General features: G+C 35.8%; 1 protein-coding gene across 1 annotated transcript; it reads right to left on the bottom strand.

The window, feature by feature from the left end:
* Window positions 1–19,181: 19,181 nt before the first annotated feature.
* On the bottom strand, window positions 19,182–20,211 carry LOC141640887 (uncharacterized). The gene is made up of 3 exons (XM_074449565.1): window positions 20,174–20,211; window positions 19,804–20,010; window positions 19,182–19,320 (listed from the first exon to the last, which is right to left on the bottom strand). Exons 1-3 carry the CDS (start codon window positions 20,209–20,211, stop codon window positions 19,182–19,184), a joined length of 384 nt encoding a protein of 127 aa, XP_074305666.1.
* Between the last annotated feature and the right edge of the window lie 5,490 nt (window positions 20,212–25,701).

The raw sequence follows: 25,701 nt of genomic DNA, 5'->3' as shown, positions 1-25,701 counted from the left end.
TTTTTTTATGTTAAATTATGTTTAATTTAACTTGAGATAGTCTTTTAGGTTGGAAGCATAAGGTATTTATTTAAGATGCGTGACCGTAATGGGTCTGTGGCCTTAAATACACAACTGTTTATTTGAAGAATGTAGCAGATAATGAAAGGTTACATGAAACTAAATTATTTGAAAAGATACCAAATATAATATTATGATATCTATTGTAATTGAACATTACTAGACAATGTTCGTTTATACAACTTAATTGATCAACTATTTTTTGTACGAAGTAGTAGGTCTAACTTATGGCGCTTTGTTTCTAGGTTTGGTTTATTTTAGGGTTGGTTGTTTTAGGGTTTCTAGTGTTTTAGGGTTGGTTGGGGTTGTATTTAGTGTTTGTTAAGTATAATTATTTCTACGTCACGTTTATTTTAGGGTTGGTTTTGGTGGTTTTAGGGTTGGGTTTATTTTAGGGTATGGTTTTAAAAAGGGTTTGTAGGGTTTTTTACTAGGGTAGGTTTATTTTAGGGTTTGTTTTTAAAAAAGGTTTACTCATTTCGTCTCGATCTTAGGTTTATGTACCTATTTCTCTGTCAATTGATATGTAAATTACCTTTTTGGATGTATTACTCAAATGTTATTTACTAAAAATAGATTTCGATAACTATTGAGTCATAGTCCATATTTGTCTCTCAATTGATATCTAAATTTCCTTTTTGGGTGTATTACTCAAATATTACTAAAATTATATTTCGATAACTATTGAGTGATACTATAAATTTGTCTGTTAGTTGATATCTATTTCATTTTTGGGTTCATTACTGAAATGTTATTACTAAAACTAGATTTAGATAACATTTGAGGCATACTCCATCTGTCTCGGTCTCGGTCAATTGTTATCTATTTTCTTTTTTCTTGTTGTTCCGGGTGTAATTCCAGAGCAGTTATATGTTACCACCCGTGCTTTTAGAATGACGTCCTTGGTTGAATCCTCCTTTCGGTCTCCTCAAACAGTGAACAAACTGAGGGCTCGGCTTTGGACCGAGCGAACTCACTCCGACGCCCAAGTCAGTAAACTTAAAGGGATAAGCTGTTGTTACTTGGCGAAGTATATATTGTAGAGAGATAAGGAAGATATTACCAGATGAATGGTCATTATTAGGTTAAATTGTGGATCTCCTCCTCAATGAGAGTTGAGGAGTATTTATAGACTTTCACCTTTTGTCACGTAGTGGGCAAGTGGCCAAGTGGCTAGCAGGTGGAAAAACTGATCTACCCCTCGGCCGAGGGACCCATGGCAGGCCGGCGGGCCCTGTTGACTCACCGCCGAGGGGTCTTGGATATGAGTTCGCGGATGTGTGCCTCGGCTGGCTAGTTGCCCCAGCCGGGACCCAAGAGACAGGCCGACAGGATGCGTCGGTTAGGCTGTCTAAGCCGTTGACTTGCTGTGGATATCTTTGACCTTGCTCAATATGTTGACTGGTCAGCGGGTGCAGAATATGCCCCATCACTTGTATTACTAAAAATAGATTTAGATAACATTTGAGTCATACTCCATCTGTCTCGGTCAATTGTTATCTATTTCCTTTTTTCTTGTATTACTCAAAATAGATTTAGATAACATTTGAGTCATACTCCATCCGTCTCGGTCAATTGTTATCTATTTCCTTTTTTCTTGTATTACTCAAAATAGATTTAGATAATAGTTGATTAATACTCCATCCGTCTCGGTCAATTGTTATCTATTTCTTTTTTTCTTCTATTACTCAAAATAGATTTAGATAACATTTGAGTCATACTCCATCTGTCTCGGTCAATTGTTATCTATTTCCTTTTTTCTTGTATTACTCAAAATAGATTTAGATAATATTTGAGTAATACTCCATCCGTCTCGGCCAATTGTTATCTATTTCCTTTTTCGGTGTACTACTCAAAATAGATAAATATCCACATTTCAGTCATACGCCATCCGTCTCGGTCAGTTGTTATCTTTTTCCTTTTTGGGTGTATTACTCAAAATAGATTTAGATAACAATTGAGTCATAGTCCATCCGTCTGGGCCAATTGTTAGCTATTTTCTTTTTCTGGTGGTTGTTATGTCAAATTTTCTTTATTAGGATTAAACTTATGTTTTGTTGAAGTCATTTAATTAAAATTATGAAGGATATATGTTAATTCGTTTACAAATTAATTGTTAATTCGTTTACTACTCATGGCATGTTTTATTTTGTTACAAAATAAATTATTGATGAACAAAATTAGGTATACTAAAATATTAAACCTACTACCAAAAACGTACGCCTAAAACTAGGTTAATAAATACATTACCTCGTAAATAGATGACATAATAAAGATTACATAGGGAACTTAAGAAACACAATTTACTTGCAGCTTAAAAAAGAACAATATCATCATGAAATAACATTGGAATATTAAAGAAATGTCAGAAAACAATGACCTTTTAGATTAAAATATAAATTTATGAAAATCGAATTTAAGGAAGGTTATTTATATGTATATATTGTATATCTTATACTCCAAAAAAAAAAGATAGTGGTTAATTTTCTTTAAATTGTATCAAATATTTTAGATTTAATGTTATATGTTACTTTTAATTTACTATATTGGCCTTTAGTGTTTTGGAGGGAAAGTTTACTACATTAAGTGTAATTTTGGAGGGAAATTTTACTACATTAGGGTAATTATGGAGGGAAAGCTTACACTATAAAATAATCACCTCCCTCCATTTTTTTACACACAACTTAACACTCAAGTAAAAGAAAAATCCTTTTATTACTCTATACAAAACAATGTCGATGGAAAGAGAGGCCCACATGGTTGATCTTCTTTCTTTAAGGATGTTCATGAGGGAAATGCTCAAGGAATCTGGAAAAATTGCAGTATCCAACGCAATTTCTAGAATCCCTAGAACTCCAAATCGCTTACTAGATAACATGTACGAGGAGGAGTTTAACCTAATGTTCGAGTCAAAGCTGAGAAGAGATCAGCTGTCGCGAGGGAAATAAACGGGGTCGTTGATGTTGCAAGGCCAAGTGATGAAGATGTCATTCTCTACCCGGTCAAGAATGATATTGTTGAGACACCAACTGCTAGAAGGAGCAACCGTGTAAGGTTAACAACCCCAACAGTTAACACGCCGTCACCAAGGCCAAATGTTCTTACGAGAGGAATGAAAAGGAAATATGGATCTGAAAATATAATTGTTAGAAGACTACACTTCTAACAAGCTTTAATCTAAGGATTAATATTAATTTAGTTATGAGGGGGAGAGGGGGGGTTCGGGGTTAGCAGTATCTTTCGCAATTGCTGTACTTCTATTTTGCATGCATAACTTTCATTAATGGAGTTTATTTTCATATCAAGTGGATTAATTGTCTAAATCGTTATATTTACGTTTTAAATTAAGTTAATTTCACAAACCAATATATTTGTAGAAGTTTACGTCTTAGAGGTATAATCAACAAAATTTAAGCATCGGTAGGGTTTAATATAAATTCATTTCAAATACATTTTTATTGTAGAAGTTTACGTTTTACATGTATCTACATTTAAAAACCATTAGATATTAGAATTCACTAGTTCCTACTATTTTGCATTAAACATATGATTCAATTCCATCAAGTATTAACAACGTTAGAAACCCAATATTACATAAACAGCATTATTACGGACTTAATAGATTACTTCATGGACAATATAATTTTCCATCATATACGCCGTAGAAGACTTATAATAACTAAATTGAAGACTTATAATAACTAAATTATGAAATCCCAAAATATTACGGACTTAATAGATAACTTCATGGACAATATAATTTTCCATCATATACGCCGTAGAAGTCCAATTCTTCTCTAGTCTTTTCCTCCATCTCCTCCATTAGCCACGCGGACCGAAACCACCGTTGATGCCATGCTCTGGTTGTTTTGCTTACGACAATTGCATTCCATCCGCACCGGGGTAATATATACCCCACCATCAAATCTTCAGAAGAACCAACTTGGTAAGCAGATGACCTCTTATCTGTACCGTCGAGACTAATTTTTTGTGGGGGATTTCTAATGAAATCCAAATAATCTTTCTCAAGCCGTTGACGTTGTTCCACTTTTCTCTTTTTCACTTCTAAATACCATGGTTCTTGTCTTATGGCCTTTTCTCTCCTTTTATCTTCTTCAAATTTCTCACGGAGGCATCGTTTATCCGCCATGTTTTAAGTTAACTTGTGGGATTTTTTTTTTTAAAATTAAAAATCAATTTAATATGATTAATGAGTAAAATGGGAAATGTGGACCATTGGTGGAAATGGTAAACCAATGAGCCTATTAATTGGGACGGCGCGTGTAAGAACTTTTCAGAAATTATCTTTTTATTGACCAATGAGGGTTGACGTGTACGGGGAAGTGGGATTAATATGAACCGTTTAAAAGTAAATACTTTATAATTTTTAATTATAATAAATGAATACTGTTATAAGAAAAGACGTTTTGGGACTAAAATATCACATTTGATATGGATAATTGTGCAAGACAGAGTATTTATGAAGATGTCTGTTGATTACTCAATTTTTTTTAATTATAATTAATTACAACCTGTTAATAGAGAAACCTTTCTGCGACTAAAAAATAAAGTTTCAGATGGTTAATTGTTAGACAGAGTTTCTATGAAGATGTCTGTTCATTACTCAGTGTCTTTTTCAATTGGGCAATTGATATTTTTTTAGTTATTTATTTTTTTGATTAAAAAAAATATCATGAAATTTTAAAATTAACATCGAAACGATATTGAAATATTTGAAGCTTGATGACTTGTTTTGATTATTTCTTCAATTTTAAAAAAAATAAAAAAATTGTACTTACGAACTTAAGTCAAATTTATATAATTCGATAATGGAAAGAAAATAGAACGATATTCATATTGCATAAACGATAATGTGAACAATACATCATGAATTGAAATTCAAACATCGAAACGATAATGGAACACAAATTAAAACGATATTTGAAATTGCATAAACGATAATGTCAACAATACATAATGATTTTCAAATACAAAAGAAGACAATAAAACCATCATATTACTTCGAGATAAGGGACTTCTACATCAACCCGGAAAATCGCAAAACAAATTAACAACAAAGATAAGAAAGAGATATTAGATAGGTTCCCATAATATGCATGTCCTCCAACTTAATTAAATTATTAATCAAAATAACTTAGTAATTGTACTCTCTGATGAAGATGGAAGCTTCTTTTTTTGTTTTCTCCGTTCATATAATGACAGAGCGCAAGTATCTCTTAACATCTAAATCACCTCGACTAACGACTTGTGTTCCTAGCCGGAGTTTATATGTCAAACTTTGATCATAAACTCTGTCAAGCCTAGGACCATTTGTTCCAATGAGGAACCATTTTGCCCAGGATTTGCAAACCTCGGCCATATTCTTCTTATCTCCCAATGCTAACTTATTAAAGATTCCATCTCTCACAATCTTTTCCAGATTGAGAATTATGTTACGACTTTGATTTCTCCTTACACCATCTTTTTCAAGTGTGTGGGTACGTTTAAAGAGCCATTCCATTGCATTTTTTTGGTCCTCTACGCGATTTTCCTTAAAGGACTTCCTATCTTCATCCATTATGTCTATCTGGATTACTGGACATTCGTCACTGTCGACATTGAACATCATCTTCGGAAGGTAGCTGATAATATATTTAATTTGGATTTAATATTGGGGTAGATATGAGGAGTTGATAATAAAGTGTGTGTTATGTAACTATTTAATAGGGAAAGGAACGAGGTTACATTATATAGAACTATTAAATAGTTCTGACGATAAATAGGTCATTTACTACGGTTTCTAGGGTTTCTATGGTTTAATGGTTAATATAAATAATTTTAATTATATTAAAATAAGTTATACTAAATAATGATTTATAAATAAGCTCAATCTAATTTGAGAATTGTAACATCACATGTAGATGATTAATACAATGTTGCCACCCTTAAGCCGGTTTTTTCGTTTAGTATGATTCCCGTGTAGGTAATCCCTACGCAGGTTGGTACAGGAGGTTGTCCAAAGTAGTGTATATGTCACCCCCATAATCCATAACGCTTCATATTTGAGGATTGTAACATCACATGTAGGATGATTAACACAATACAGGTTGGTACCGGACGTTGTCCAAAGTAGTGTATATGTCACCCCCATAATCCATAATGCTTCATATTTGGGGATTGTAACATCACATGTAGGATGATTAACACAATACAGGTTGGTACCGGACGTTATCCAAAGTAGTGTATATCAACCCCATACTCCATAATGCTTCATATTTGAGGATTGTAACATCACATGTAGGATGATTAACACAATACAAAGTTGGTACCGGGACGTTATCCAAAGTAGTGTATATCAACCCCATACTCCATAATGCTTCATATTTGAGGATTGTAACATCATATGTAGGATGATTAACACAATACAGGTTGGTACCGGACGTTATCCAAAGTAGTGTATATCAACCCCATACTCCATAATGTTTCTTCGTTTAATATGATTCCCGTGTAGGTAATCCTAAACCCTAATCCCTAATCCCTAAACCCTAAACCCTGAAACCCTAAACCCTAAACCCTAAAACCCTAAACATAAACCCTAAATCCCTAAACCATAAACCCTAAACCCTAAACCCTAAACCCTAAACCCTAAAACCCTAAAACCTAAACATTTTTTAAACAAAATTGGTACTGGAGAATGTCCAAAGTAATATGGTTAAACATTATTTAACGTAATTAAATTATTTGGTAGAAATAAATATTTTAAACAAAATGTCGTTGACAATAATACCCCTTAATTTCACTAAATCCATCCCTCCATAGTTGCAATATTTCAAGGGTATAAGTGAAAAAATTTCTTAAAAATTAAAGGGAAAATAAATAGGGAAAACATTCATTCAGGCGCCGAAATGAAAAATCGAAAGAAAACACCCCCAGAATTCAAAACCCTATTTCGCGAAAAATTAAAAAAATTAACTTCCCTCCAAGTCGAAAATAATGGATGTAGGCAGAGAATATTGGGGAAATGTTCTAGATTGTTGTCAATATATCAATAAGGGAATAGACATGGGTGACAAAACAGTAGAAGACGAAGTAACATGTTCGACCAAAGCAGCTGAAGACGTCAACGATAACGTATTTCCATACTTTCTTTACACTTTTACATTTGTTAATTACTCAATATTTTAGATTTAATTGAACAACCGTATTCACCATGAAGCTTAACAACGAGGGAGAATCTGATGGCGAATATGAAGAGGATGAATCAAAATCCGGAGATGAAACTGAATCTGTATGTCTTTAAATTAATTTCATACTCATGTAAATCCTTGTGCTAATTAATTGCAGGAGATGTACTAAAATTAATATCACTGGTTCTTTTGAAGGACACACATTCGAAGGATAGAAGCATCGATAAACCCAGAAAGCGTGGAAGGCCAAGGAAGCTTCACAAATCATCTGGCCCCAGAAAGGTAATATTTAAATTTTAAATTTTAATTAGTACTCCCTATTAATTCCAATTTGTTCGATAAAAACCCCAATTTTTTATCTTTAATTTCAGTATCCTCCAATGCGCCTTTATCCTCATAAAGTAATGGAGCTCATTGTCAACTTAAATAGTAATCAAATCCAGTGGGTAAAGCAGTCCATTTTTCAGACGATCCTTGACCTCAAAATAAACAAGTCACTGGACCGTTTTTTCCTGGTATGGTTGAGTCGTAGGTGGAACCCTAGATCCTGTGAACTGAAAATTCGTGATGATTATATTGTTAAAGTTGATGAAGAAATGATTGGGTGGGTGCTTGGTTTACCATATGGTGATGACGCCTTCGACTTTGAAGAAACGTCTTCAAGGCGTCTAGAGTTTAAGGAATTGAAGAAACACTATGAATGTTATGGTGGTGTCCCCTACAACTTCATCTACAATGCATGTATATCTGAGGTCAAAAGTAGAGTACTTTTCTTGCGGCATTTCATTTTTTATGTATTAGGTGTCCTTCTTTGTACTACGAAGAGCAACTTTGCAAGTCCGAGTGCTACGAGCGGTTGTTTACGATTACGTTTCGAAAGTTGGAAATGGAATTGGTCTAAGTTCATTTTACAATGGATGGTGAAATATCTTGGTGAAGGTACATGTGATGGTATTTCAGGCTGTGCATTAGTCTTGATGGTAAGTGATTCCTCATTATATGTGAATTGCTTCAAATATGGTTGTTAATTTTCCCTGAAAGTTGCACTCCATAACTGTGCATTGTCTCTGTCACGTGTTGTACTTGCAGATTATTTATCTTGATAGGTTGAACTTTGAGGGTAAGGGCCTTAGGTGGAAAGTTGATGAGCCAAGATTGGGTGCATGGCAACACTCTGATATTCAAAAGGCAATAGCTGTTGATAGGGTAGGTGATTCAGAGGATCATTTTGGAAGGTCTGATGTTGTTCGGAATGTCGTTTATGGCCAACCTTACCCAATAGGTCCACGCTACTGTAGACCAAAGTGGCTTGAAGGTAAAGGGTGCTCGGTGACTAAGGAAATGGGTGTTGATGTGGATTTGAAGAAGGTGAAGGTAAAGCCGGCAACGGTAGGACGTAAGCGAGTTAAAAAGGTCACAGAAAAGGAAACAAATAACTGCAGTGTTGAAGATGTGGACCAAAAGACATTTATCAATGAAAGGGTTGACAAACTTCTACGCCGTATAGTTCTACATCCTGCCAAAGCTGTGTATGGGTTAGTGCATGAGAATTTTTAGGATTCTGTAGTTGCTTTCATAAAATAATACAGTTTGTGTACTTTGATATCGCCCATATTGTTATTTTTTAGGTGCAAAGACGACTCAATTTTCAATGACGGAGAAGTTGAATTGTCGGTCCGTCGTGTTCGTCAAGCTATTCTTGGAGAAGAACCAATTGGTGTAGAGGTTGTTGAAAAAGGTTTCCATATAAATTACATTAACTAATTGTTTAATTTTTACTAAATCAGAATTTGATTAACTTTTTTACTAGGTAATGGAGGCTTTGGCAAGGGTAATCAATTATACTTTATTTATGGAAGATCCGATTGACACTCAACACTACATACTTTGTCCAAAACTTATGGTAAATTGTGAGACATATTCAACTAACTTTGTAATGTACAATCTTAGAACTACATGTTTCTTCAATTTATGTAGGGGGAGATGCTTGATCTGGTTGTGAAGGGTAGAGGCTGTCATAAGTTCATGCCGAATATGGCCACCATAGTAAAGAAAGATATAAGTAAGGGGTTTAAACTAAGTGAGACAACCCATGTAAGTGCCTTTTCTTCATAAATTTGCATGCATGATGGTTTTATCGGTGCCTCACTCATATTTGTTTTAATTTGTGCCTGAACCTTCCAAGTTTATTGGCTAGTTCCATGTACCTGTATTTGTTGATTGCCTCTGGATGTTGTATGTGGTGAACAAGTGTAAAAAGTCAGTACGCCTTTACAAGACAACCGATGATTCAGTTGACAACACGAATGTTCATGAAGCTGTGGTAAGCAAGCGTTATTAATGTTTTAATAACGTTTCGTATATGTTATGTGCTACTAAAGCATAAATAGCACAACGTTAATAGATGGAATTTTCTATATGTTTTTGCAGAAAAGGACGTTGGAGAAAGCAACAAGTTTGGCCGGTGGGATTTCGCTCAAGTGCAGTAAATGGCAACTGAAGGAGAAGAGATGAGTGGCAATTGAGGGGGATTCAGCAACTTACGTCATGCACCGTTTTTTTAAGTTACTATATCCATCTGATGGAAACTTGGCAGAACTTGAGAAAGACGGTAAAATGTGCCGTAAGTTAGCGTTAGGATTTATGTTGGGTCACCAAAAAAACGAGAGCGATTACATCATTAAGAAACGATCGGGAAGTCTATTAAGAAAATGACTTGTTTAATTTTATGTAAATTTGTTTGTATACACTTTAAATTAACGAATTGCATTTCCACGTGAAGACAACGTAGTAAACGGACCATTTCGCACACATCTTCAAATTAATTACCAGAGAATATGGAGTATAGGTTCAATGTACATACGCCGTATGTACATTGAACCTATACAATATACGTAAAACTGACCATTGAATATGGAGTATAAAAATGAAAAGACACCATCTCCATCTCCTATATATATATATATATGTGTCCCCATAAATTTTTTTCTCTGTCAACCATTCCATCAACACAACCCAAAAACCCTAAAAAACCTAAATGGAAGTTGTTTACCCATACAAAAGAATGAGGTGGGAACCAAGGGTCTATACACCAAATAACTATATGGTCAAGGGATACAACAAGACATCACCGGCATTTAGAGTTGGTTCGTGCAAGGACCTTATCATGTCCTACATCCTGCCAAGATGCGATAGGGAAACTAGGCTGAATGCTGCCCTGGTTTGCAGAGCATGGGGCAGTTGGTACCATAAGGAAGGTGGCCGTGATGAAACGAACAAGTATAATACGTCAATTACTGGTGGTTGGCCACAACCACCATATTGTCCATGAAAATGGACAATATTCAATAAGGAAATGTTTTTTTTTTTATTTTATGGAATAATCAAAAAATATTAATATATAATGTTTATGTTTATCTAAGTAAGTTCGTTCTTTTTAGATCATTTTACAGAAGAAAATATATTAATGTTATAATGTTTATGTTTATCTAAGTAGGTTTCGTTCGTTGTTAGATCATCATATCACATAATGCAATATTATAATATCCGTATCATAAAGCTATTAAAATAACGCAATATTGTTAAGATCTTATCTTTTTTTTTTTTTTTTAATTTTCGCACAAAGTATAATCCTATAATCATGTTCATATTGTACTTGAATAAAAAAAAATACAAATATAAATCGTTTATTTTAATATCCCACAACAAATTGGCACCCATTCATTTCTTTTTCCACTTCCCCATATAAACCGATCGCACAGAGAAGTTGAAGAGACATATCTTCTCGATAACGTCTACATCACGCCTACTTCTTCATCATTATCAACAAGGTAGGTTTGATCTCACATTTAAACTTAAATATGTTTATTAATAATTTAACAAGTATGTATGTTAAAGATATGTTAAAGAATTATTGTTCTTCATCGATAGAAGATGAAGTACTTGATGGAATATTGTTCTTTGTATACAAATTTTGCCTAAATTTATACTCTATACAAGTTTAAATGATTATTGTTGCTTAGTCAGTCCAAGATGCATGCTTGTTCTTCATATATTGATGTCTTGATGATTCTGATTATATGATATGTAATCCCCAAATATGCATGTTCTACATATATTGAGGTTTAGGTTTAAAGGATTGATGATTGTGAGTTTTGAGTAACATCATGTATCTCGTTAATCTTTATGCATGTTTGATCTTACTGGAATCTTTCGAAGAAATTATGGATATGAACAGAAAACGGGAGTGCGACCCTTTCTGGTGGAAGTTTCAACATCCAAATAAAAGACAAGCGGTTTCAAATCCGGATTGTCCTTGGGAGGCAGAAATAACAAAACTAGAGGAAGAAAGATTTCTTAGAAGGGCTAGGAATGTTCCAAATTCAGTTGCGTATCCAAAAGGAAAGGTCATCCTCAAAGGGACAGATGAGAGATCATCCGCTTACGAAGTGGGTTCTAATGAGGACTTGATGGTGGGTTATATAATACCCAGGTGCGGCTGGTGGAAACGTTCTGTGAGCAAAGCAACAAGGGGATGGTATACCTGGTGGTTCCACTCAGGCCCGACCATTGAACGTATTGAAGAGCAACTGCGTACTGAGAACCTCTTCTACGACGAAGATTATAAGAGGCGATATTGTCCATGACTTTATTTACTTTTAAGTTGATCTTTTAGGGCTCTAAGTTTAAATTGGTATGTAATTTTGTAATTATAAACTCATGGTTTCTGGAATTAAACTTATGGTATGTGAAATTAAACTTGGTCAATATAATTAGACTTCATTAAGTAGATGATTTTCTTCATTATGCAAAATGCAATTTCATTCATATGCAATTTACATGACAAATAGACTAACGGTAAAATTCGTAAGATGACTCATACATCGATCGATTAACATCTCCTTCCATCGCATGCAAAGGAGGAGTAGGCTGTGATGCACCAAATGTGCTTCTGCTAGGGGTAGAATAAGGTGAGCGTAATTGCGATGCACCTAATACGCTCCTTGTAGGAGTTGATTGCGACGTATCAAACTGGCTCCGCGTAGGGGTACATTATGACGCACCAAACAAGCTCCGCGTAGGGTACATTGCGACGCACCAAACTGACTCCTCGTAGGGGTACATTGCGACGCACCAAACTGTCTTGTAGGAGTAGATTGCGATGCACCAAACTCGCTACATGCAGTATTTAAATGATTGCTCTCATTAGCGGTGAATGGGTTTGGAACATTAGTTTTTTTCTGCAATTCAAAAAATTATGACGTTATTTAGAGGGTTATGCAAAAAAGCCGAGTAAAGAATTTAGTACAACAATGAATAACAATTACTCTATTACTCACCTTCTTATTCTTTCTAGTATCGGGAGTTCTATTGCCTTTTGGTACCCTCCCAGATCTTCTTCTGTCAACAGGGTCCTGCAGACCACCTTCCCTCTGTGCTGCCTTCCTCTTCATATATCTAATATTACATTCCTTAGGCTGTAGCCTTCTATGACCCCATACCCTAGAAGAAACACCGCCAGGGACATAGGCGTCTATAGTTTCAACACCAACAATCCCCTCCAACTCCTTAATTAATTCAGAAGTCAATCTATCATATGTTGCATAAGTTTCATCGTCTCGAAGCGCTAGTGTGGAAATGTAATGGTTCCTTATAGTTACCTCCAACGACTTCTTCGCACGAGCTGAGGCTTCCGGATTATAGTACCCAGTTTTGATTGTCTCGGGTTCTCTAACCAAGTCCTTTCGCCATCGATCAAGTATATACTTCTCCGGGATCACCTTCACATCTTCGATAACCATGCATCTAATAATATGTCGACACAGTATACCCTTGAACTCAAATAACTTACATGAGCACTTGAGCAGTCCCACACTTCTGTCAATATCAACCCAATAGTTCTTACACTTACCAAATGACGCCACTTTTTTATCTTCAACGTTAAATGTCACACTATGCCCAAGTCTTCTCGGCGGATCAGCGTTCGTATAAATTAACCCAATTACCTCGTCACGTACCAACTTATATATCTTCTTAGTATACAATTTATGGAAAACCTGCTCAACAAGTAAGTTGCACTCAATCTTATACGGTTTCTCTGTGCAATCGTGATTGTTCGCGGTCTCCTCCTCCACTTTCAATTTCAAGGCTTCCTCAATTTTCTAGGCAAACTGACTTAAAGTAGTCCTCCCATTGACATAAGTTTTGAAAAACCGGTTTTGTTGCTCACTCCTCTGCGTCGACGACATCCCAGCACAAAATATACCACGCCAATATGCGGGGACCCAACTCTCCCTGATCAAATATGACTCCATCACCCACGAACATTTTTCAATACCATATTTACGAACCATTTCCTTCCATGCTATCTCAAAATCATGCACCTCCAAACTGTCGTGAACTGCTAAATTAAGGTCACTTGAGATATCGTTCCAAAGTGGATGTTTTCCCAGATTTTTACCAGCATTTTTCAATATGTGCCAAAGGCAGAGCCTGTGGTGAGTGTTTGGGAAGATTTTTTTAATTGCATTACCAATTGCTCTTTCCTGGTCTGTCAATATAACTGATGGAGCTTTACCCATGCATTCTAAAAACTTGGCAAAAACCCACTCAAAACTTTCTTCATAATCACGCGTAACCAAAGCACAAGCAAAAGCAATTGAATTCCCATGTTGATTCACCCCTATGAAAGGGGAAAAAAGGCATGCGATACCTGTAACACCATGATTTACTCTATCAGATTAATGATATACTACAAAACGTATACTTACAGAACCAAACAAATAAAATCAGTAATCAGAATAATTTCTATAGTACAATTAAATTGGTAATTTTAATTTTAATTTTATGAATTCACGGTAAAACACTCCTACTCTTACATAACAAAACAAACAAATACGATTAATCAAAATAACATTTTAACACAGATAAATTGAGATATAACGCCTTACATATTCGTCAAGAAAGTTGTATCGTACGACACAACGTCTCCGTACGATTTAAACATAGCTCGGCAGCGTGAATCACACCAAAAAACATTCATTGGAGCCCCAAAATCATCGAGCTCAATTGCATAGAAATAATTAGGATCCTCCTCTTTCATCTTCTCAAAATATGCCTTCAATTCTTTAGCATCGCCATCTATGACGCTACGTCTTCGTTCTTGATTGATGGCGTTTCGACTATCACTAAACTTAAAGCCAAGGTTCTCATGACCTCCCCCCTCCAAGACCAACGACTTGTAATTATTTAATATTGAAATACCACACTACAACAAATCATCACTTGCGCCACGAATTATGCCACGGGAACTCATAATTCGTGGCTAAATTTTGCTTAGCCACGGGAAAAACTTATTCATTATTTTGGAAAAAAAATTATGCCACGGGATAACTTTTACCGTGGCAAAAAGTCACTTCCGCCACGAATTAGGCTACACCCGTGGCAAATAATCATTTTAGCAACGGCCTATGTCACACCCGTGGCGAAATTTTATTTAGTCACGAATTGTTCCGTGGCAAATATTATTTTAGCCACGAACAACAAACACCCGTGGCGAGTATCTTTTCCGACTTAAATCTGATCGAAATTTAATTAAATATAATAATATGAAAATACATTTGAATATACAAATTTAGAAACACTTTGATTAATTTAATTAATATTTTTTATTGTTTTATTTAATTTAATAAGAAATTTTAAAATTTTATAAACTTATATGCAAGCAAAGAAAAGTTTATCGTCTAATTTTTTGATTTTTTACAGATCACATTTATGTTTTGTAGGTTTTTCAAAATATTGATAATTTAAAAAAAATTGTTTTAATATATACTCTATTTATTAAAGTCGTGAATTTCTTTTACTTTTTTAAATTAAACTTTATAATCTTGAATAATAATCTTAAATGATCGTATCACATTTAAAGATATAGCATATCAAATTGAATAAAAAAGTTATTTACCATCTATCTTTGAAAATCCAAAATTAATATATTGTTAAACTATTCATTCAAAATTTTATTTCCAACTTTATTTATAGGATATTTATAGAAAAATTTGAATTTGATATAAAATTTACCAAAATTTCCCATGGTACCCTCGAACTTTGCCAGATTACGCATGGTACCCCTTATTTTAAGTTTTTACTTATGTTGCTCTTGTGTTTACCTTTTTCATTCCCAGAATACTCTTTGGGGAAATTTCATCATAACGTCTTTACTTCTATAAGTAATTTGATGAGTAATTGTGCATGTTATGTTGTTATTGTTATATTATTTAGGTACTAAATGTTAGTTTATTAGACAAAATAAGGATTTAGGTATTATTAGATGATGAATTAATAGTGTATTAGATAACAAAAAAAGGCGTCACGAGGCATATGAGTAGCGGCGTTATGACGGAAGTTTGTCAAAGGGTATTCTGAGACTGAAAAACGTAAATACAGAGGTAGCATATGTAAAAACTTTAAAAAAAGGGTACCATATGTAATCTGTCAAAAGTCGAGGGTACCGTGAAAAATTTACGTAAAATTTAACTTGCTAAGAAAAAAAATTGAAATTTTTTTTCATTGAAAATGAGCGCATCACACGGAAATATATATATAAATTACAATAATTTAAAGTCACATGTGCAAATAATGTGAAAATTTTAAGAAAAAAAAACGATAAATCATAACAAAGAGAAATCAGTTTAGGAAAATAAGCGATTCTTTTGTACAATAATATTTTTCGTGGTTTTTGGGTAAAAAAGTGACTATTTTTTGGTTAATAGTGATCACTTTGGGGAAAAAAGACCTTTAATTATAAAAAGCGGTAATTATTTTACCAAAAAATGGTCTCATTTTTCATATCGCAGGTACAACGGTTATACAATAGAATTTGCGAAGAAAAATATACGAAAAAATGAGTACATGAGAAATGAAAATAAGTATGTCGATAAACAAAAGAAATAAAAAAAAATGTTAGGGAAACACAATTAATTTTACTTTTTGGAGAAAATGGTTTATTGACTTGGGCAAAAAAATGATGTCAAAATCATTAATCAGGAGGTTTATTGTAAAACATTTAACATTTATGTAATTAAATAGTACTAAAGGTAAGATTTGAAAGAAAAAAATAAACTTAAAAGGATTCAAAGTTCTAATTATATCAACAAAGGTAACATTCAATTTCAGTGGCACATCAAAATAACTCTACGGTTAAGCGTGCTCAGGTGAGAGTAGTGTTGGGATGGGTGACCTCCTGGGAAGCCTCTCCGATGCTCACAAATGCATGACTCGTGAAACGAAATAACGTTCAAATGAATCAAGTTAACTAGCGAAACAATCTTCCGTATATGATAAAATACCCATTGTGAAAAATAAAAAAAATTATTTTACGTTTTATTTATTTAATTTTCATATATATTGTTTGCCACGGGAATTATTTTTTCGCCACGGGAAATTTCTTTGGCCACGGGAGTTATTAGCCACGAGAGAATCCGTGGCCAAAAATTCAATAATAGCCACGTTCTTGTTTTTCCCGTGGCTATCCCTTTGCCACGGCCACTTGCGCAACGGAAGGTATTCCCGTGGCAAAATGATTTAGCCACAGAAATTTAGTACTTGCGCCACAAATTTAGCCGTGGCCCAAGTGCTCATTTGTAGTAGTGCCAGCAGCATCATTGATCATCATCCTCTTTTTGAAGTAGTCATTTATATGTCTAAACCCAACAAATAACCGGCTTTTCTTAGGATCCATCTCATGGTTGTGCTCTAAATGGCATTGCGTTATCTTCACTACGTCTTCATCGTCGAAATAACGGGACTCAATGTAAACATTGCAGGCATCCTTGGTTTTAGCAGCATGACCACAACAAAGCCTTAATCTTTCATACATATGATACCGCGGTTCATTCTTAAAGGAACCTTTTTTTGAAACACCGTCTTCCTTGTACTTTTTAAAGAGTTTATTAGTGTGAATGTACCATGAAAACCCCTTCTTATATGCGTATGAATGGGCGAAAGCTGCGAGTTCTTCAGATGACTTGTAAGCCAAACCTACAACAGTTCAACAATGTTGTCGTTTCGTCGACAGAGAATGACGGTGTCATCATCATCCACCGGACCGTCGCCATACAACTCGACATACTCTTTCATTAAATCAACATCGCCATTATATTCTGCTTCACCGTTGCCTTTTTTTTTCGCCGCTCGTGAACATTCACCTTCTTCATACAAGTTATTGAGATCAAAATCAAGCGCCATTTAATCAAATGCTGAACGAGTATTTTTTTTTTTGGTGTAGATGTTCAACGAGTATTAAAAAATAAGGTTTCCAAAATTTTAATCACTGTATTTTTTTTGTTCTAGTATAAGTTACTGTATTTAAGTAATGAAAATAATAAGAGAGATAAAGTGTCAATTAAAAAGATTAGATTAAAAATAAGTGTTGTTAATTATAAAGATTAGATTAAAAATAAGTGTTGTTAATTATAAAGATTAGATTAAAATAAGTGTTGTTAATTATGGAGATTAGATTAAAATTAGTGTTAATTAATCTTGGGGTTATTCCCAATACTAATCCCGCCCAAACCCAAATAATCCCTCCCATTTTTCCCTCCAACTTTCCCTCCAAACAAAAAAAAAATCCTTGACTCACCTTTACACGTGGCGAACGCTGATTGGCCCGTGTACCAATGCCATATTCAAAATACATTATGTTAAAAGAAAGTATATATTCCTTTGGCTACGTTATACTCCCTTCGTTCAAGTCAATAGTTTACCTAGTTTACATTTACTTTATTTCTCTCTCATAAAATTCCTTTGGCGGTTATATTCACTCCGTTCCAGTCAATAATTTATATTCGCTTTATTTTCCTCCATAAAATAAGACAAATATAAACTATTCACTGAAACAGATGGAGTATCTAATAGACACCTACCATAGGTCATGTTTTTACTAGATTAGTGGAAATTTTTGTTGTTTTATTTCCTCTTCTTGTCATTAGTTGAATCCTTGACCCAAGGCTAAATGTCATAAAAGCTTTGACGACGTAATTGCCAAAGGTCCAAGGAGGATTGGTTAGATTAGTTGAAATTGTCTATATCGATATGATAGTCAACCATGAATGCGAATGCACGCAATAATTTTATTTAGATTAGGCGCGTTAATTGAATTTTATTTCTAATTCCGCTCCTAATGTCATATATTGACAGAACGGATACTATACTAGTCAAAATCTCCTACCAACAATAATGTTATCAATTTTTTTGACGATAAAAATTGTTCCGGGTGTAATTCCAGAGCAAGTATTGTTACCACCCGTGGCTTGTAGAATGACGTCTTTGCTTGAATCCTCCTTGCGGTCTCCTGAAACGATGAATAAACTGAGGGCTCGGTTTTGGCCGAGCGTACTCACTCCGACGCTCAAGTCAGTAAACTTAGAGAGGTAAGTTGTCGTTACTTGGCTAAGGATGTATTGTAGAGAGATAAGGAAGATATTACCAGATGAATAGTGATTCTTAGGTTAAATTGTGGATCCTTTCCTCAATGAAGGTTGAGGAGTATTTATAGACTTTCACCTTTTGTCACGTAGTGGCCAAGTGGCCAAGTGGCTAGCAGGTGGAAAGACCGTTCTACCCTCGGCCGATGGACCCATGGCAGGCCGGCCGAGGGTCTTGGATATGAGTACGCGGATATGTATCCCGGCTGGCTAGTTGCCTAGCCGAGACCCAGGTGACAGGCCGATGGGTTGCATCGGCTAGACTGTCTAAGTCGTTGACTTTGCTGTGGATATCTTTGACCTTGCTCAATGTGTTGACTTGGTCAGCGGTGCAGAATATGCCCCATCAAATATATATAGATTCTACTAATAGAAAATTAGAAAGATTAAGAATTTGTGTAATTAAGTTGATGTTCTTATAAATTTAAACCTAAGCCAACATCCTTTTAATTTCTTACAACATTTCCTTTTTCTCCTTATTCATCTTGCATGCCTGGGCCGCTTCCATCCTCGCTCTTTCCTCTTTTATATACTTTTCAACCTTCTTTTCGCGCCACTCGTCTAACTCTTTACGCTGGTATTCATCATAAAGGCTGCATGATGTACAAAAACATATTAAACTAATAGCACCATGAATCGTGAGTGAATAAGCGGTTTTTCTAAAGTGTGCCCTAAGAATATATCATCAGATTTTGATGTACAAACTAATATTTACCATAATTAATGAAAGTACTTTGTAAATTTTTCTCTAATTATAATTACTCCCTCCGTCCTGGTCAATTGTTGTCCTTTGGTTTTGGCACAAATACCAATGAAAGAGGAACGGGCCAATTAGTAAATGACAAGTGGAATAAATTGAGTGTGAATGATCAAATTGTTCATCGAGTTCATTCTTAAAATAGAAAGGACAACAACTCACTGAGACACCCCCAATATGGAAAAGGACAACAAATGACCGGGACAAAGAGAGTAGTTTTTAATATGTGCCCTAATGGCACAGAAAAATGGTAATTCCTATTTCCTAAGGTAATTAATCATAAATCTAATCTTAAGCAAACAGTTTTTTAGTTACTTACCGCTGTATCTCTTCCTTACGTGCTATCTGCCTCCGCTCTTCCTCCTTCTCATGTGCTCTCTGTCTCTGCTCTTCCTTCTTCTTAACTGCTCTCTCCTTCTTCAAATGTGCTCTCTGTCTCCGCACTTCCATACTCTTTTCTCGAGCATTGATTATTTTAGGAATGTGTTTTTCAATAGGATAAAACCACCAAGCAGAAGCAGTAGTGCTGCATGATGTAATGTTTAAAGATACGAGACGATATAAGACGGATTAAGGATATTAACACGATAATATTATGTACTCCTTCCGTCTCGATTATTTAATATCAAAAGTAAACATGTGTAGAACGAGGAGAATAAGATAATAAGTTTATAGAACAAATCACTCACCCCAATGTCAAAAGGACTGCTGGAATGGTAAACTCCATCTTTGTTGATCACGACCTAATTAATTAGCTAACAAATTATAATAATTGATTAAATCGAACAACGCGAAATTCGATTAAATTGTACGGACTAATTAAGAATGAGAGTACTAGGGTTTAACCTGGTTAGCGTTTTCGTGGTCTGAGATTGGATGGTAATTTGCAATTTATATAGGAAGATTAGTTTTATATGTTTCTTTTCCCGTAAGTAAGTTGAGCACAGTTAGTTTAATAATTTATTATGTTTCTTTTGGCATAAGTTACCGTTGTGCATGCACAAGCTTTGGTTCTTTTCGCACAAGTTACGTTCATGACTTCATGCACAATTTTATTCATCTGAATTTCTCTACGATAATTTTGTTTATAATTGAAACCCTACGGCCTATCCCACCACTATGTGAAAATGCAGAAGTTTACTCTTGTAAATGTTACTTACTCCAATTTAATTGATAAAGTTGGGGTTTGAATTTGATCGATAAAGTAACAAATATCAAGGGCATAAAATTCGTGTTTTATAAGGGCTATATTGATACTGATGGAGTACAGTTTGAACTCAGATCATGAGTATAACCTCTCTCCTGATTTTACCAACGTACTAAACTAGTTAAAAGTTGGTAAAATGTTCAAAAACTTTATATAAAACTCATAAACTATACAAAAAAGACTTGAATTTTTTTTATAGTAAAGTTCAAAAGCATAAAATCGATTGTAAATACAACTAGTGGTGCGTGGTGGTATAATTTATCAGTTAGAACATGATTGCCATGGCTAACTGGTTAAGGTTCATTATAAATCGATACAAAGTGTCTCCTAATTATGTACTTACCACCAAATATCTCGAGATTTATCAATTTATACAAACACCTCTTAAAAAAATAAAGCACCATTGTAAGCACACTTAGTCACATTATAATATTAATAGAGAGGAGGGGTGAACCGGCGAATCACCATTGTTGAAGATGAGCAAATATGACTCCACGGTAATAATTTTTTGGTATTGTATAAATTTAATTTGCTTCCTCAAAAGGGAGTGTATTGTATAATTATTATCTTCATGGCCTTATAACATTCTTATCATCTTTATTTCCTAAATTATTGAAGAAAGTTTGCGAAAATCGGACTCTCTAATATGACTCGAAAGTCGAAAATAAACTTTTATGAGAGCATGCACTCGAAAGTATTTTGGTTGTTGGACTCTCTGTGATCGCTCGAAAATAAACTTTTTGTTCCTCTTTTGAATAGATAGATAATGATAGTTTCTTATAAACTTAATCTTAAGCTAAATCTTTTTAGCTTTTTACAACTTTTTCTTCTTCAAGTTGGTTCCTTTCAAACGGATCGGACCATTTTAATCTGAGACAATAAGATAACGTTTTGAATTCATTATTATAGTTACATCTAACCATACAAGGATCACAAAACCCCGTCTTATTTGTTTCAGACAGAATTGGCCATCTAAAAAAATAATTTGCGATCCTTCTTCTCCTTCTGATTCTCATTTTCAGTTAACATGGAGTATTACAATTATATTTTCTAAAGAATTAATGGACAATACTCCATTCTAGTCATTTTTAAAACTAATTTTTAAAAAGCTATTTTAGAAAATAAGCCCGTGATAGTGATTGTTTGACAAAATAATATATTTCAACTTCACTTCCAACCATTTTCTTTTTTTGGCAAATTCAAATATTCCACCTAAGACATTATTAGTTGGCAAATTCAAATAATCAAGTGAAAGGAGGACTCGCTTTGAATAGCACATCACAATTTAGTTGGCCGTGATTTTCAGACCTCGTTGTAACTTGTAAGGGCAATTTGTGCCAATATTTTCAAACGTCAACTATTCAAAAGAAGGAAATATGAGTATATAACCCGGAAGATAATACATGCATGAGAATCTCATGCACTTGGTGTAACTATGTAAGTATAGCCTTTTCGCTGTAACTCTATTAAACCCAACCGAGTTTAATGATGATGAAATAAATACAAGGCCGAGAAAACCTGACCTAATCGATACTGCCAGCATAATTTGAAAAAACGTTTATATGCTCCTACAAATATACTCCGTACAAGTAATCCAAGAGTTTATACCACAAAAATGGAAAACATGGTACTACAATTCTTAGATAAACTCCCTTTTCATCAACTAGCTTTTCTTTCATTCCTATGCGTCACTATTATATTATACAAACGGCTATACACCACCACCACCACCACAACCAAAAACCCGAAATTGCCCTCGCCACCAAAGCTGGCCATCATAGGCAGCCTTCTCCAGCGCGACACACTCCCACATCGCTCCTTACGATCCTTATCTGAACAATATGGAGACCTTATGTTACTCCACCTTGGCAGCAATCCTACTCTTGTTGTGTCCTCTGCTAATGGAGCAGAGGAAATCATGAAAACCCATGACATTGCCTTTGCTAACCGACCTTACTCTAAGTTCGGGGCCTTGGTCCTCGATCATGGTAAGGATATTGTGAATTAGAGAAGATGTAGTAGAGTAATTGGTTTTATTCATCTGTGTGTATTACGTTTGACAGGCTGCAATATATACATAAGGTTACAACAAAGATATTCCAACAGCTATAAGATCTTCTAACTAAGGTAAATATACATTTGCTACTATATATACAAACTAGCCGTTGGATGCAATATTGTGGAGATCGTATTACCCCCCTCAAGTTGGCGCGTGTAAGTTGACAACGCCCAACTTGGATAGCAGGTCTTCGAACAAGGGGCGTCCAAGGGCTTTCGTTAAAATGTCGGCCAGTTGAACTTTCGTAGGAACGTAGCTTGGTTTGATAAGTCCATTCAAAATCTCGTCCCGGATAAAATGGCAATCCACTTCAATATGTTTAGTGCGTTCATGAAATACCGGATTGCGAGCGATGTGTAATGCCGACTGATTGTCACATGAGAGAGCAATGGGCGAGGTATGCGGTATACCAAGAAAGTTAATAAGGCCTTTCAGCCACTTGAGTTCGCAGACGGTATATGCCATAGCCCTATATTCGGCCTCAGCGGAGGATTTCGACACTGTAGACTGTTTCTTAGTTTTCCACGAGATAGGGGAGTTCCCAAGGAAAATAATGTAAGCTGATAGGGAGCGACGACTCGTTGGGCATGTGGCGTAGTCTGAGTCGCAATACCCATGGAGGGTAAGGTTGGCATTGGATCGAAGGAGGAGGCCTTGACCCGGTTGGTTTTTGAGATAGCGGACCACTTGGAGAGCGGCCTGCCAATGGTCGGTTCGTGGGGCGGTCATGAATTGTGCCAGCGTATGAACCGAGTAAGTCAATTCGGGCCGTGTAATGGTGAGATAGACGAGGCGACCCACAAGGCGACGATATGGCTGAGGGTCATTAAGAGGTGGAGACTCGGATTCGGCTAGGCTGTGATTGGGTTCCATGGGGACGGTCGCGGGTTTGGACCCGAGTAGACCGGTTTCAGAGAGAATGTCCAAGGAATATTTCCGTTGTGAGATAGATAGACCGGTCGAGTTCCGAGCAATTTCCAAGCCAAGAAAATATTTAAGAGGACCTAAGTCTTTCATGTGGAAACAAGTGCTTAAGTAATCTTTGAATTGTTGAATCATAATTGTGTTATTCCCACATATTACCAGGTCATCGACATAGACAAGAACATGTATCTCGGTATTGGGCTTGATAATAGAGAAAAGGGAATGATCATAGGGACATTGCGTAAAACCGTATTGTTTAAGAGCGGAAGCGAGTTTAGCATACCAGCACCTGGGGGCTTGCCGAAGCCCGTATAGGGATTTACGGAGACGGCATACTCGGTTGTCAGAAGAGGAATGGAACCCGGGTGGTGGTTTCATATAGACTTCTTCTTGAAGGTCACCATGAAGAAACGCATTGTGAACGTCCATTTGATCGATAAACCAATTCTTTGCAGCTGCAATGGTGAGGAGAGTTCGAACGGTAACCATTTTAATAGTAGGGGCGAAAGTTTCTTGAAAATCGACCCCTTCTATTTGACGGTTTCCCATGATAACAAGACGAGCTTTGTATCGCTCAACGGACCCATCCGCATGATATTTGATTTTGTATACCCATTTAGAGCCAATGGCCTTTTTGTGAGGCGGAAGAGGCTCAAGTGTCCATGTATTGTTGCGTTCGAGAGCATCAATTTCATTCTTCATAGCTTCGCGCCATTGTGGTACCTGCATAGCTTCTTTGAAGGAATTGGGCTCGTGATTTGTGGTCACGGCTGCTAGAAAACTTTTGTGGTTAGTAGAAAATTTATCATATGAAATAAAATGAGAGATAGGATAGCGGGTACCTGAAGATGATGATGATGCGGTGGCGAGATGAGTCGAGGGGCGGATAGGTGGCCGGACATAACCAGAGAGACGAGTGTTGGGAATTTTGGGTCGATGTCCTTTGCCCATATTGTCACTGGGATTGGCATCGTTCGTGGAAGACGAGGGAGTATGAGATGTCGAGTTTGGAGTGGCGGTGGACGAAGTGGTAGTGGAGGGTGTGGGCGACGGTTGAGACTCCGGAGTGGTGGTAGGAGTGGCCGTGGAGGGAGGGGGATCCTAGGTGGTGGTGGAAGGTGAGCTGGAACCGTGTGTGGGAGTACAAGAGGTTGAGATAATAATATTTTCAATAGGTTGTAGTGCATCATTTAGAAAAGAAGACGTAGTGGGAGTAGTGTCATGAATGTTGAGGGACTGATATGGAAAGTCATGTTCAATGAAGACGACATCGCGAGATGAAAAATAAGTACCCGTATCTAAGTCATAAACGAGCCACCCCTTCTTGCCAAAAGGATACCCAAGAAACACGCATTTACGGCCACGTGGGGCGAATTTGTCATGAGATCGGTTTATATTTCTAGCATAGCAAAGGCACCCAAAGGTGCGAATATGACTCATAGGGAGAGGTTCGTTAAATAACATCTCATACGGGGTCTTACCATTATGGATTGTAGAAGGAGTCCGATTGAGTAGATAAACGGCTCCCATTATACACTCTCCCCAAAAACGAATGGGCAAACTAGCTTGAAAGAGAAGGGCACGAGCTACGTTTAAAATATGACGATGTTTTCGTTCAACTCGGCCATTTTGTTGGGGAGTATCCACATTGGAGGTTTGAAAAATAATGCCATTTTCACGAAAAAATTGTGCAAAACAGTCAAATTCACTGCCGTTATCACTTCTAAAAACCTTTATTTTCTTTGAAAATTGACGATCAACCATTGCAAAAAAATTGAGTAAGGTTTGTCGAGTGTCGCTTTTGCGTCGTAATAAATAAACCCATGTGGAACGGGAAAAATCGTCAACAATGGTAAGAAAATATTTCGACCCACATGAGGCATTTTCGGAATAGGGACCCCACAAATCGCAATGTAAAAGATCAAAAATGCCATTAGCGGTGTTCGAACTTAAAGGGAAGGGGGCGCGAGTTTGTTTAGCGCGAATACAAATGTCACAATGTTTACTATGAAAGGAGGAAGTAGAAA

Source organism: Silene latifolia, chromosome 1 (genome assembly GCF_048544455.1).
Source record: "Silene latifolia isolate original U9 population chromosome 1, ASM4854445v1, whole genome shotgun sequence".
Classification (NCBI taxonomy): Eukaryota; Viridiplantae; Streptophyta; class Magnoliopsida; order Caryophyllales; family Caryophyllaceae; genus Silene; species Silene latifolia.
The sequence above is the reverse complement of the archived record's forward strand: the minus strand, read 5'-3'. Positions and strand labels throughout refer to the sequence as shown.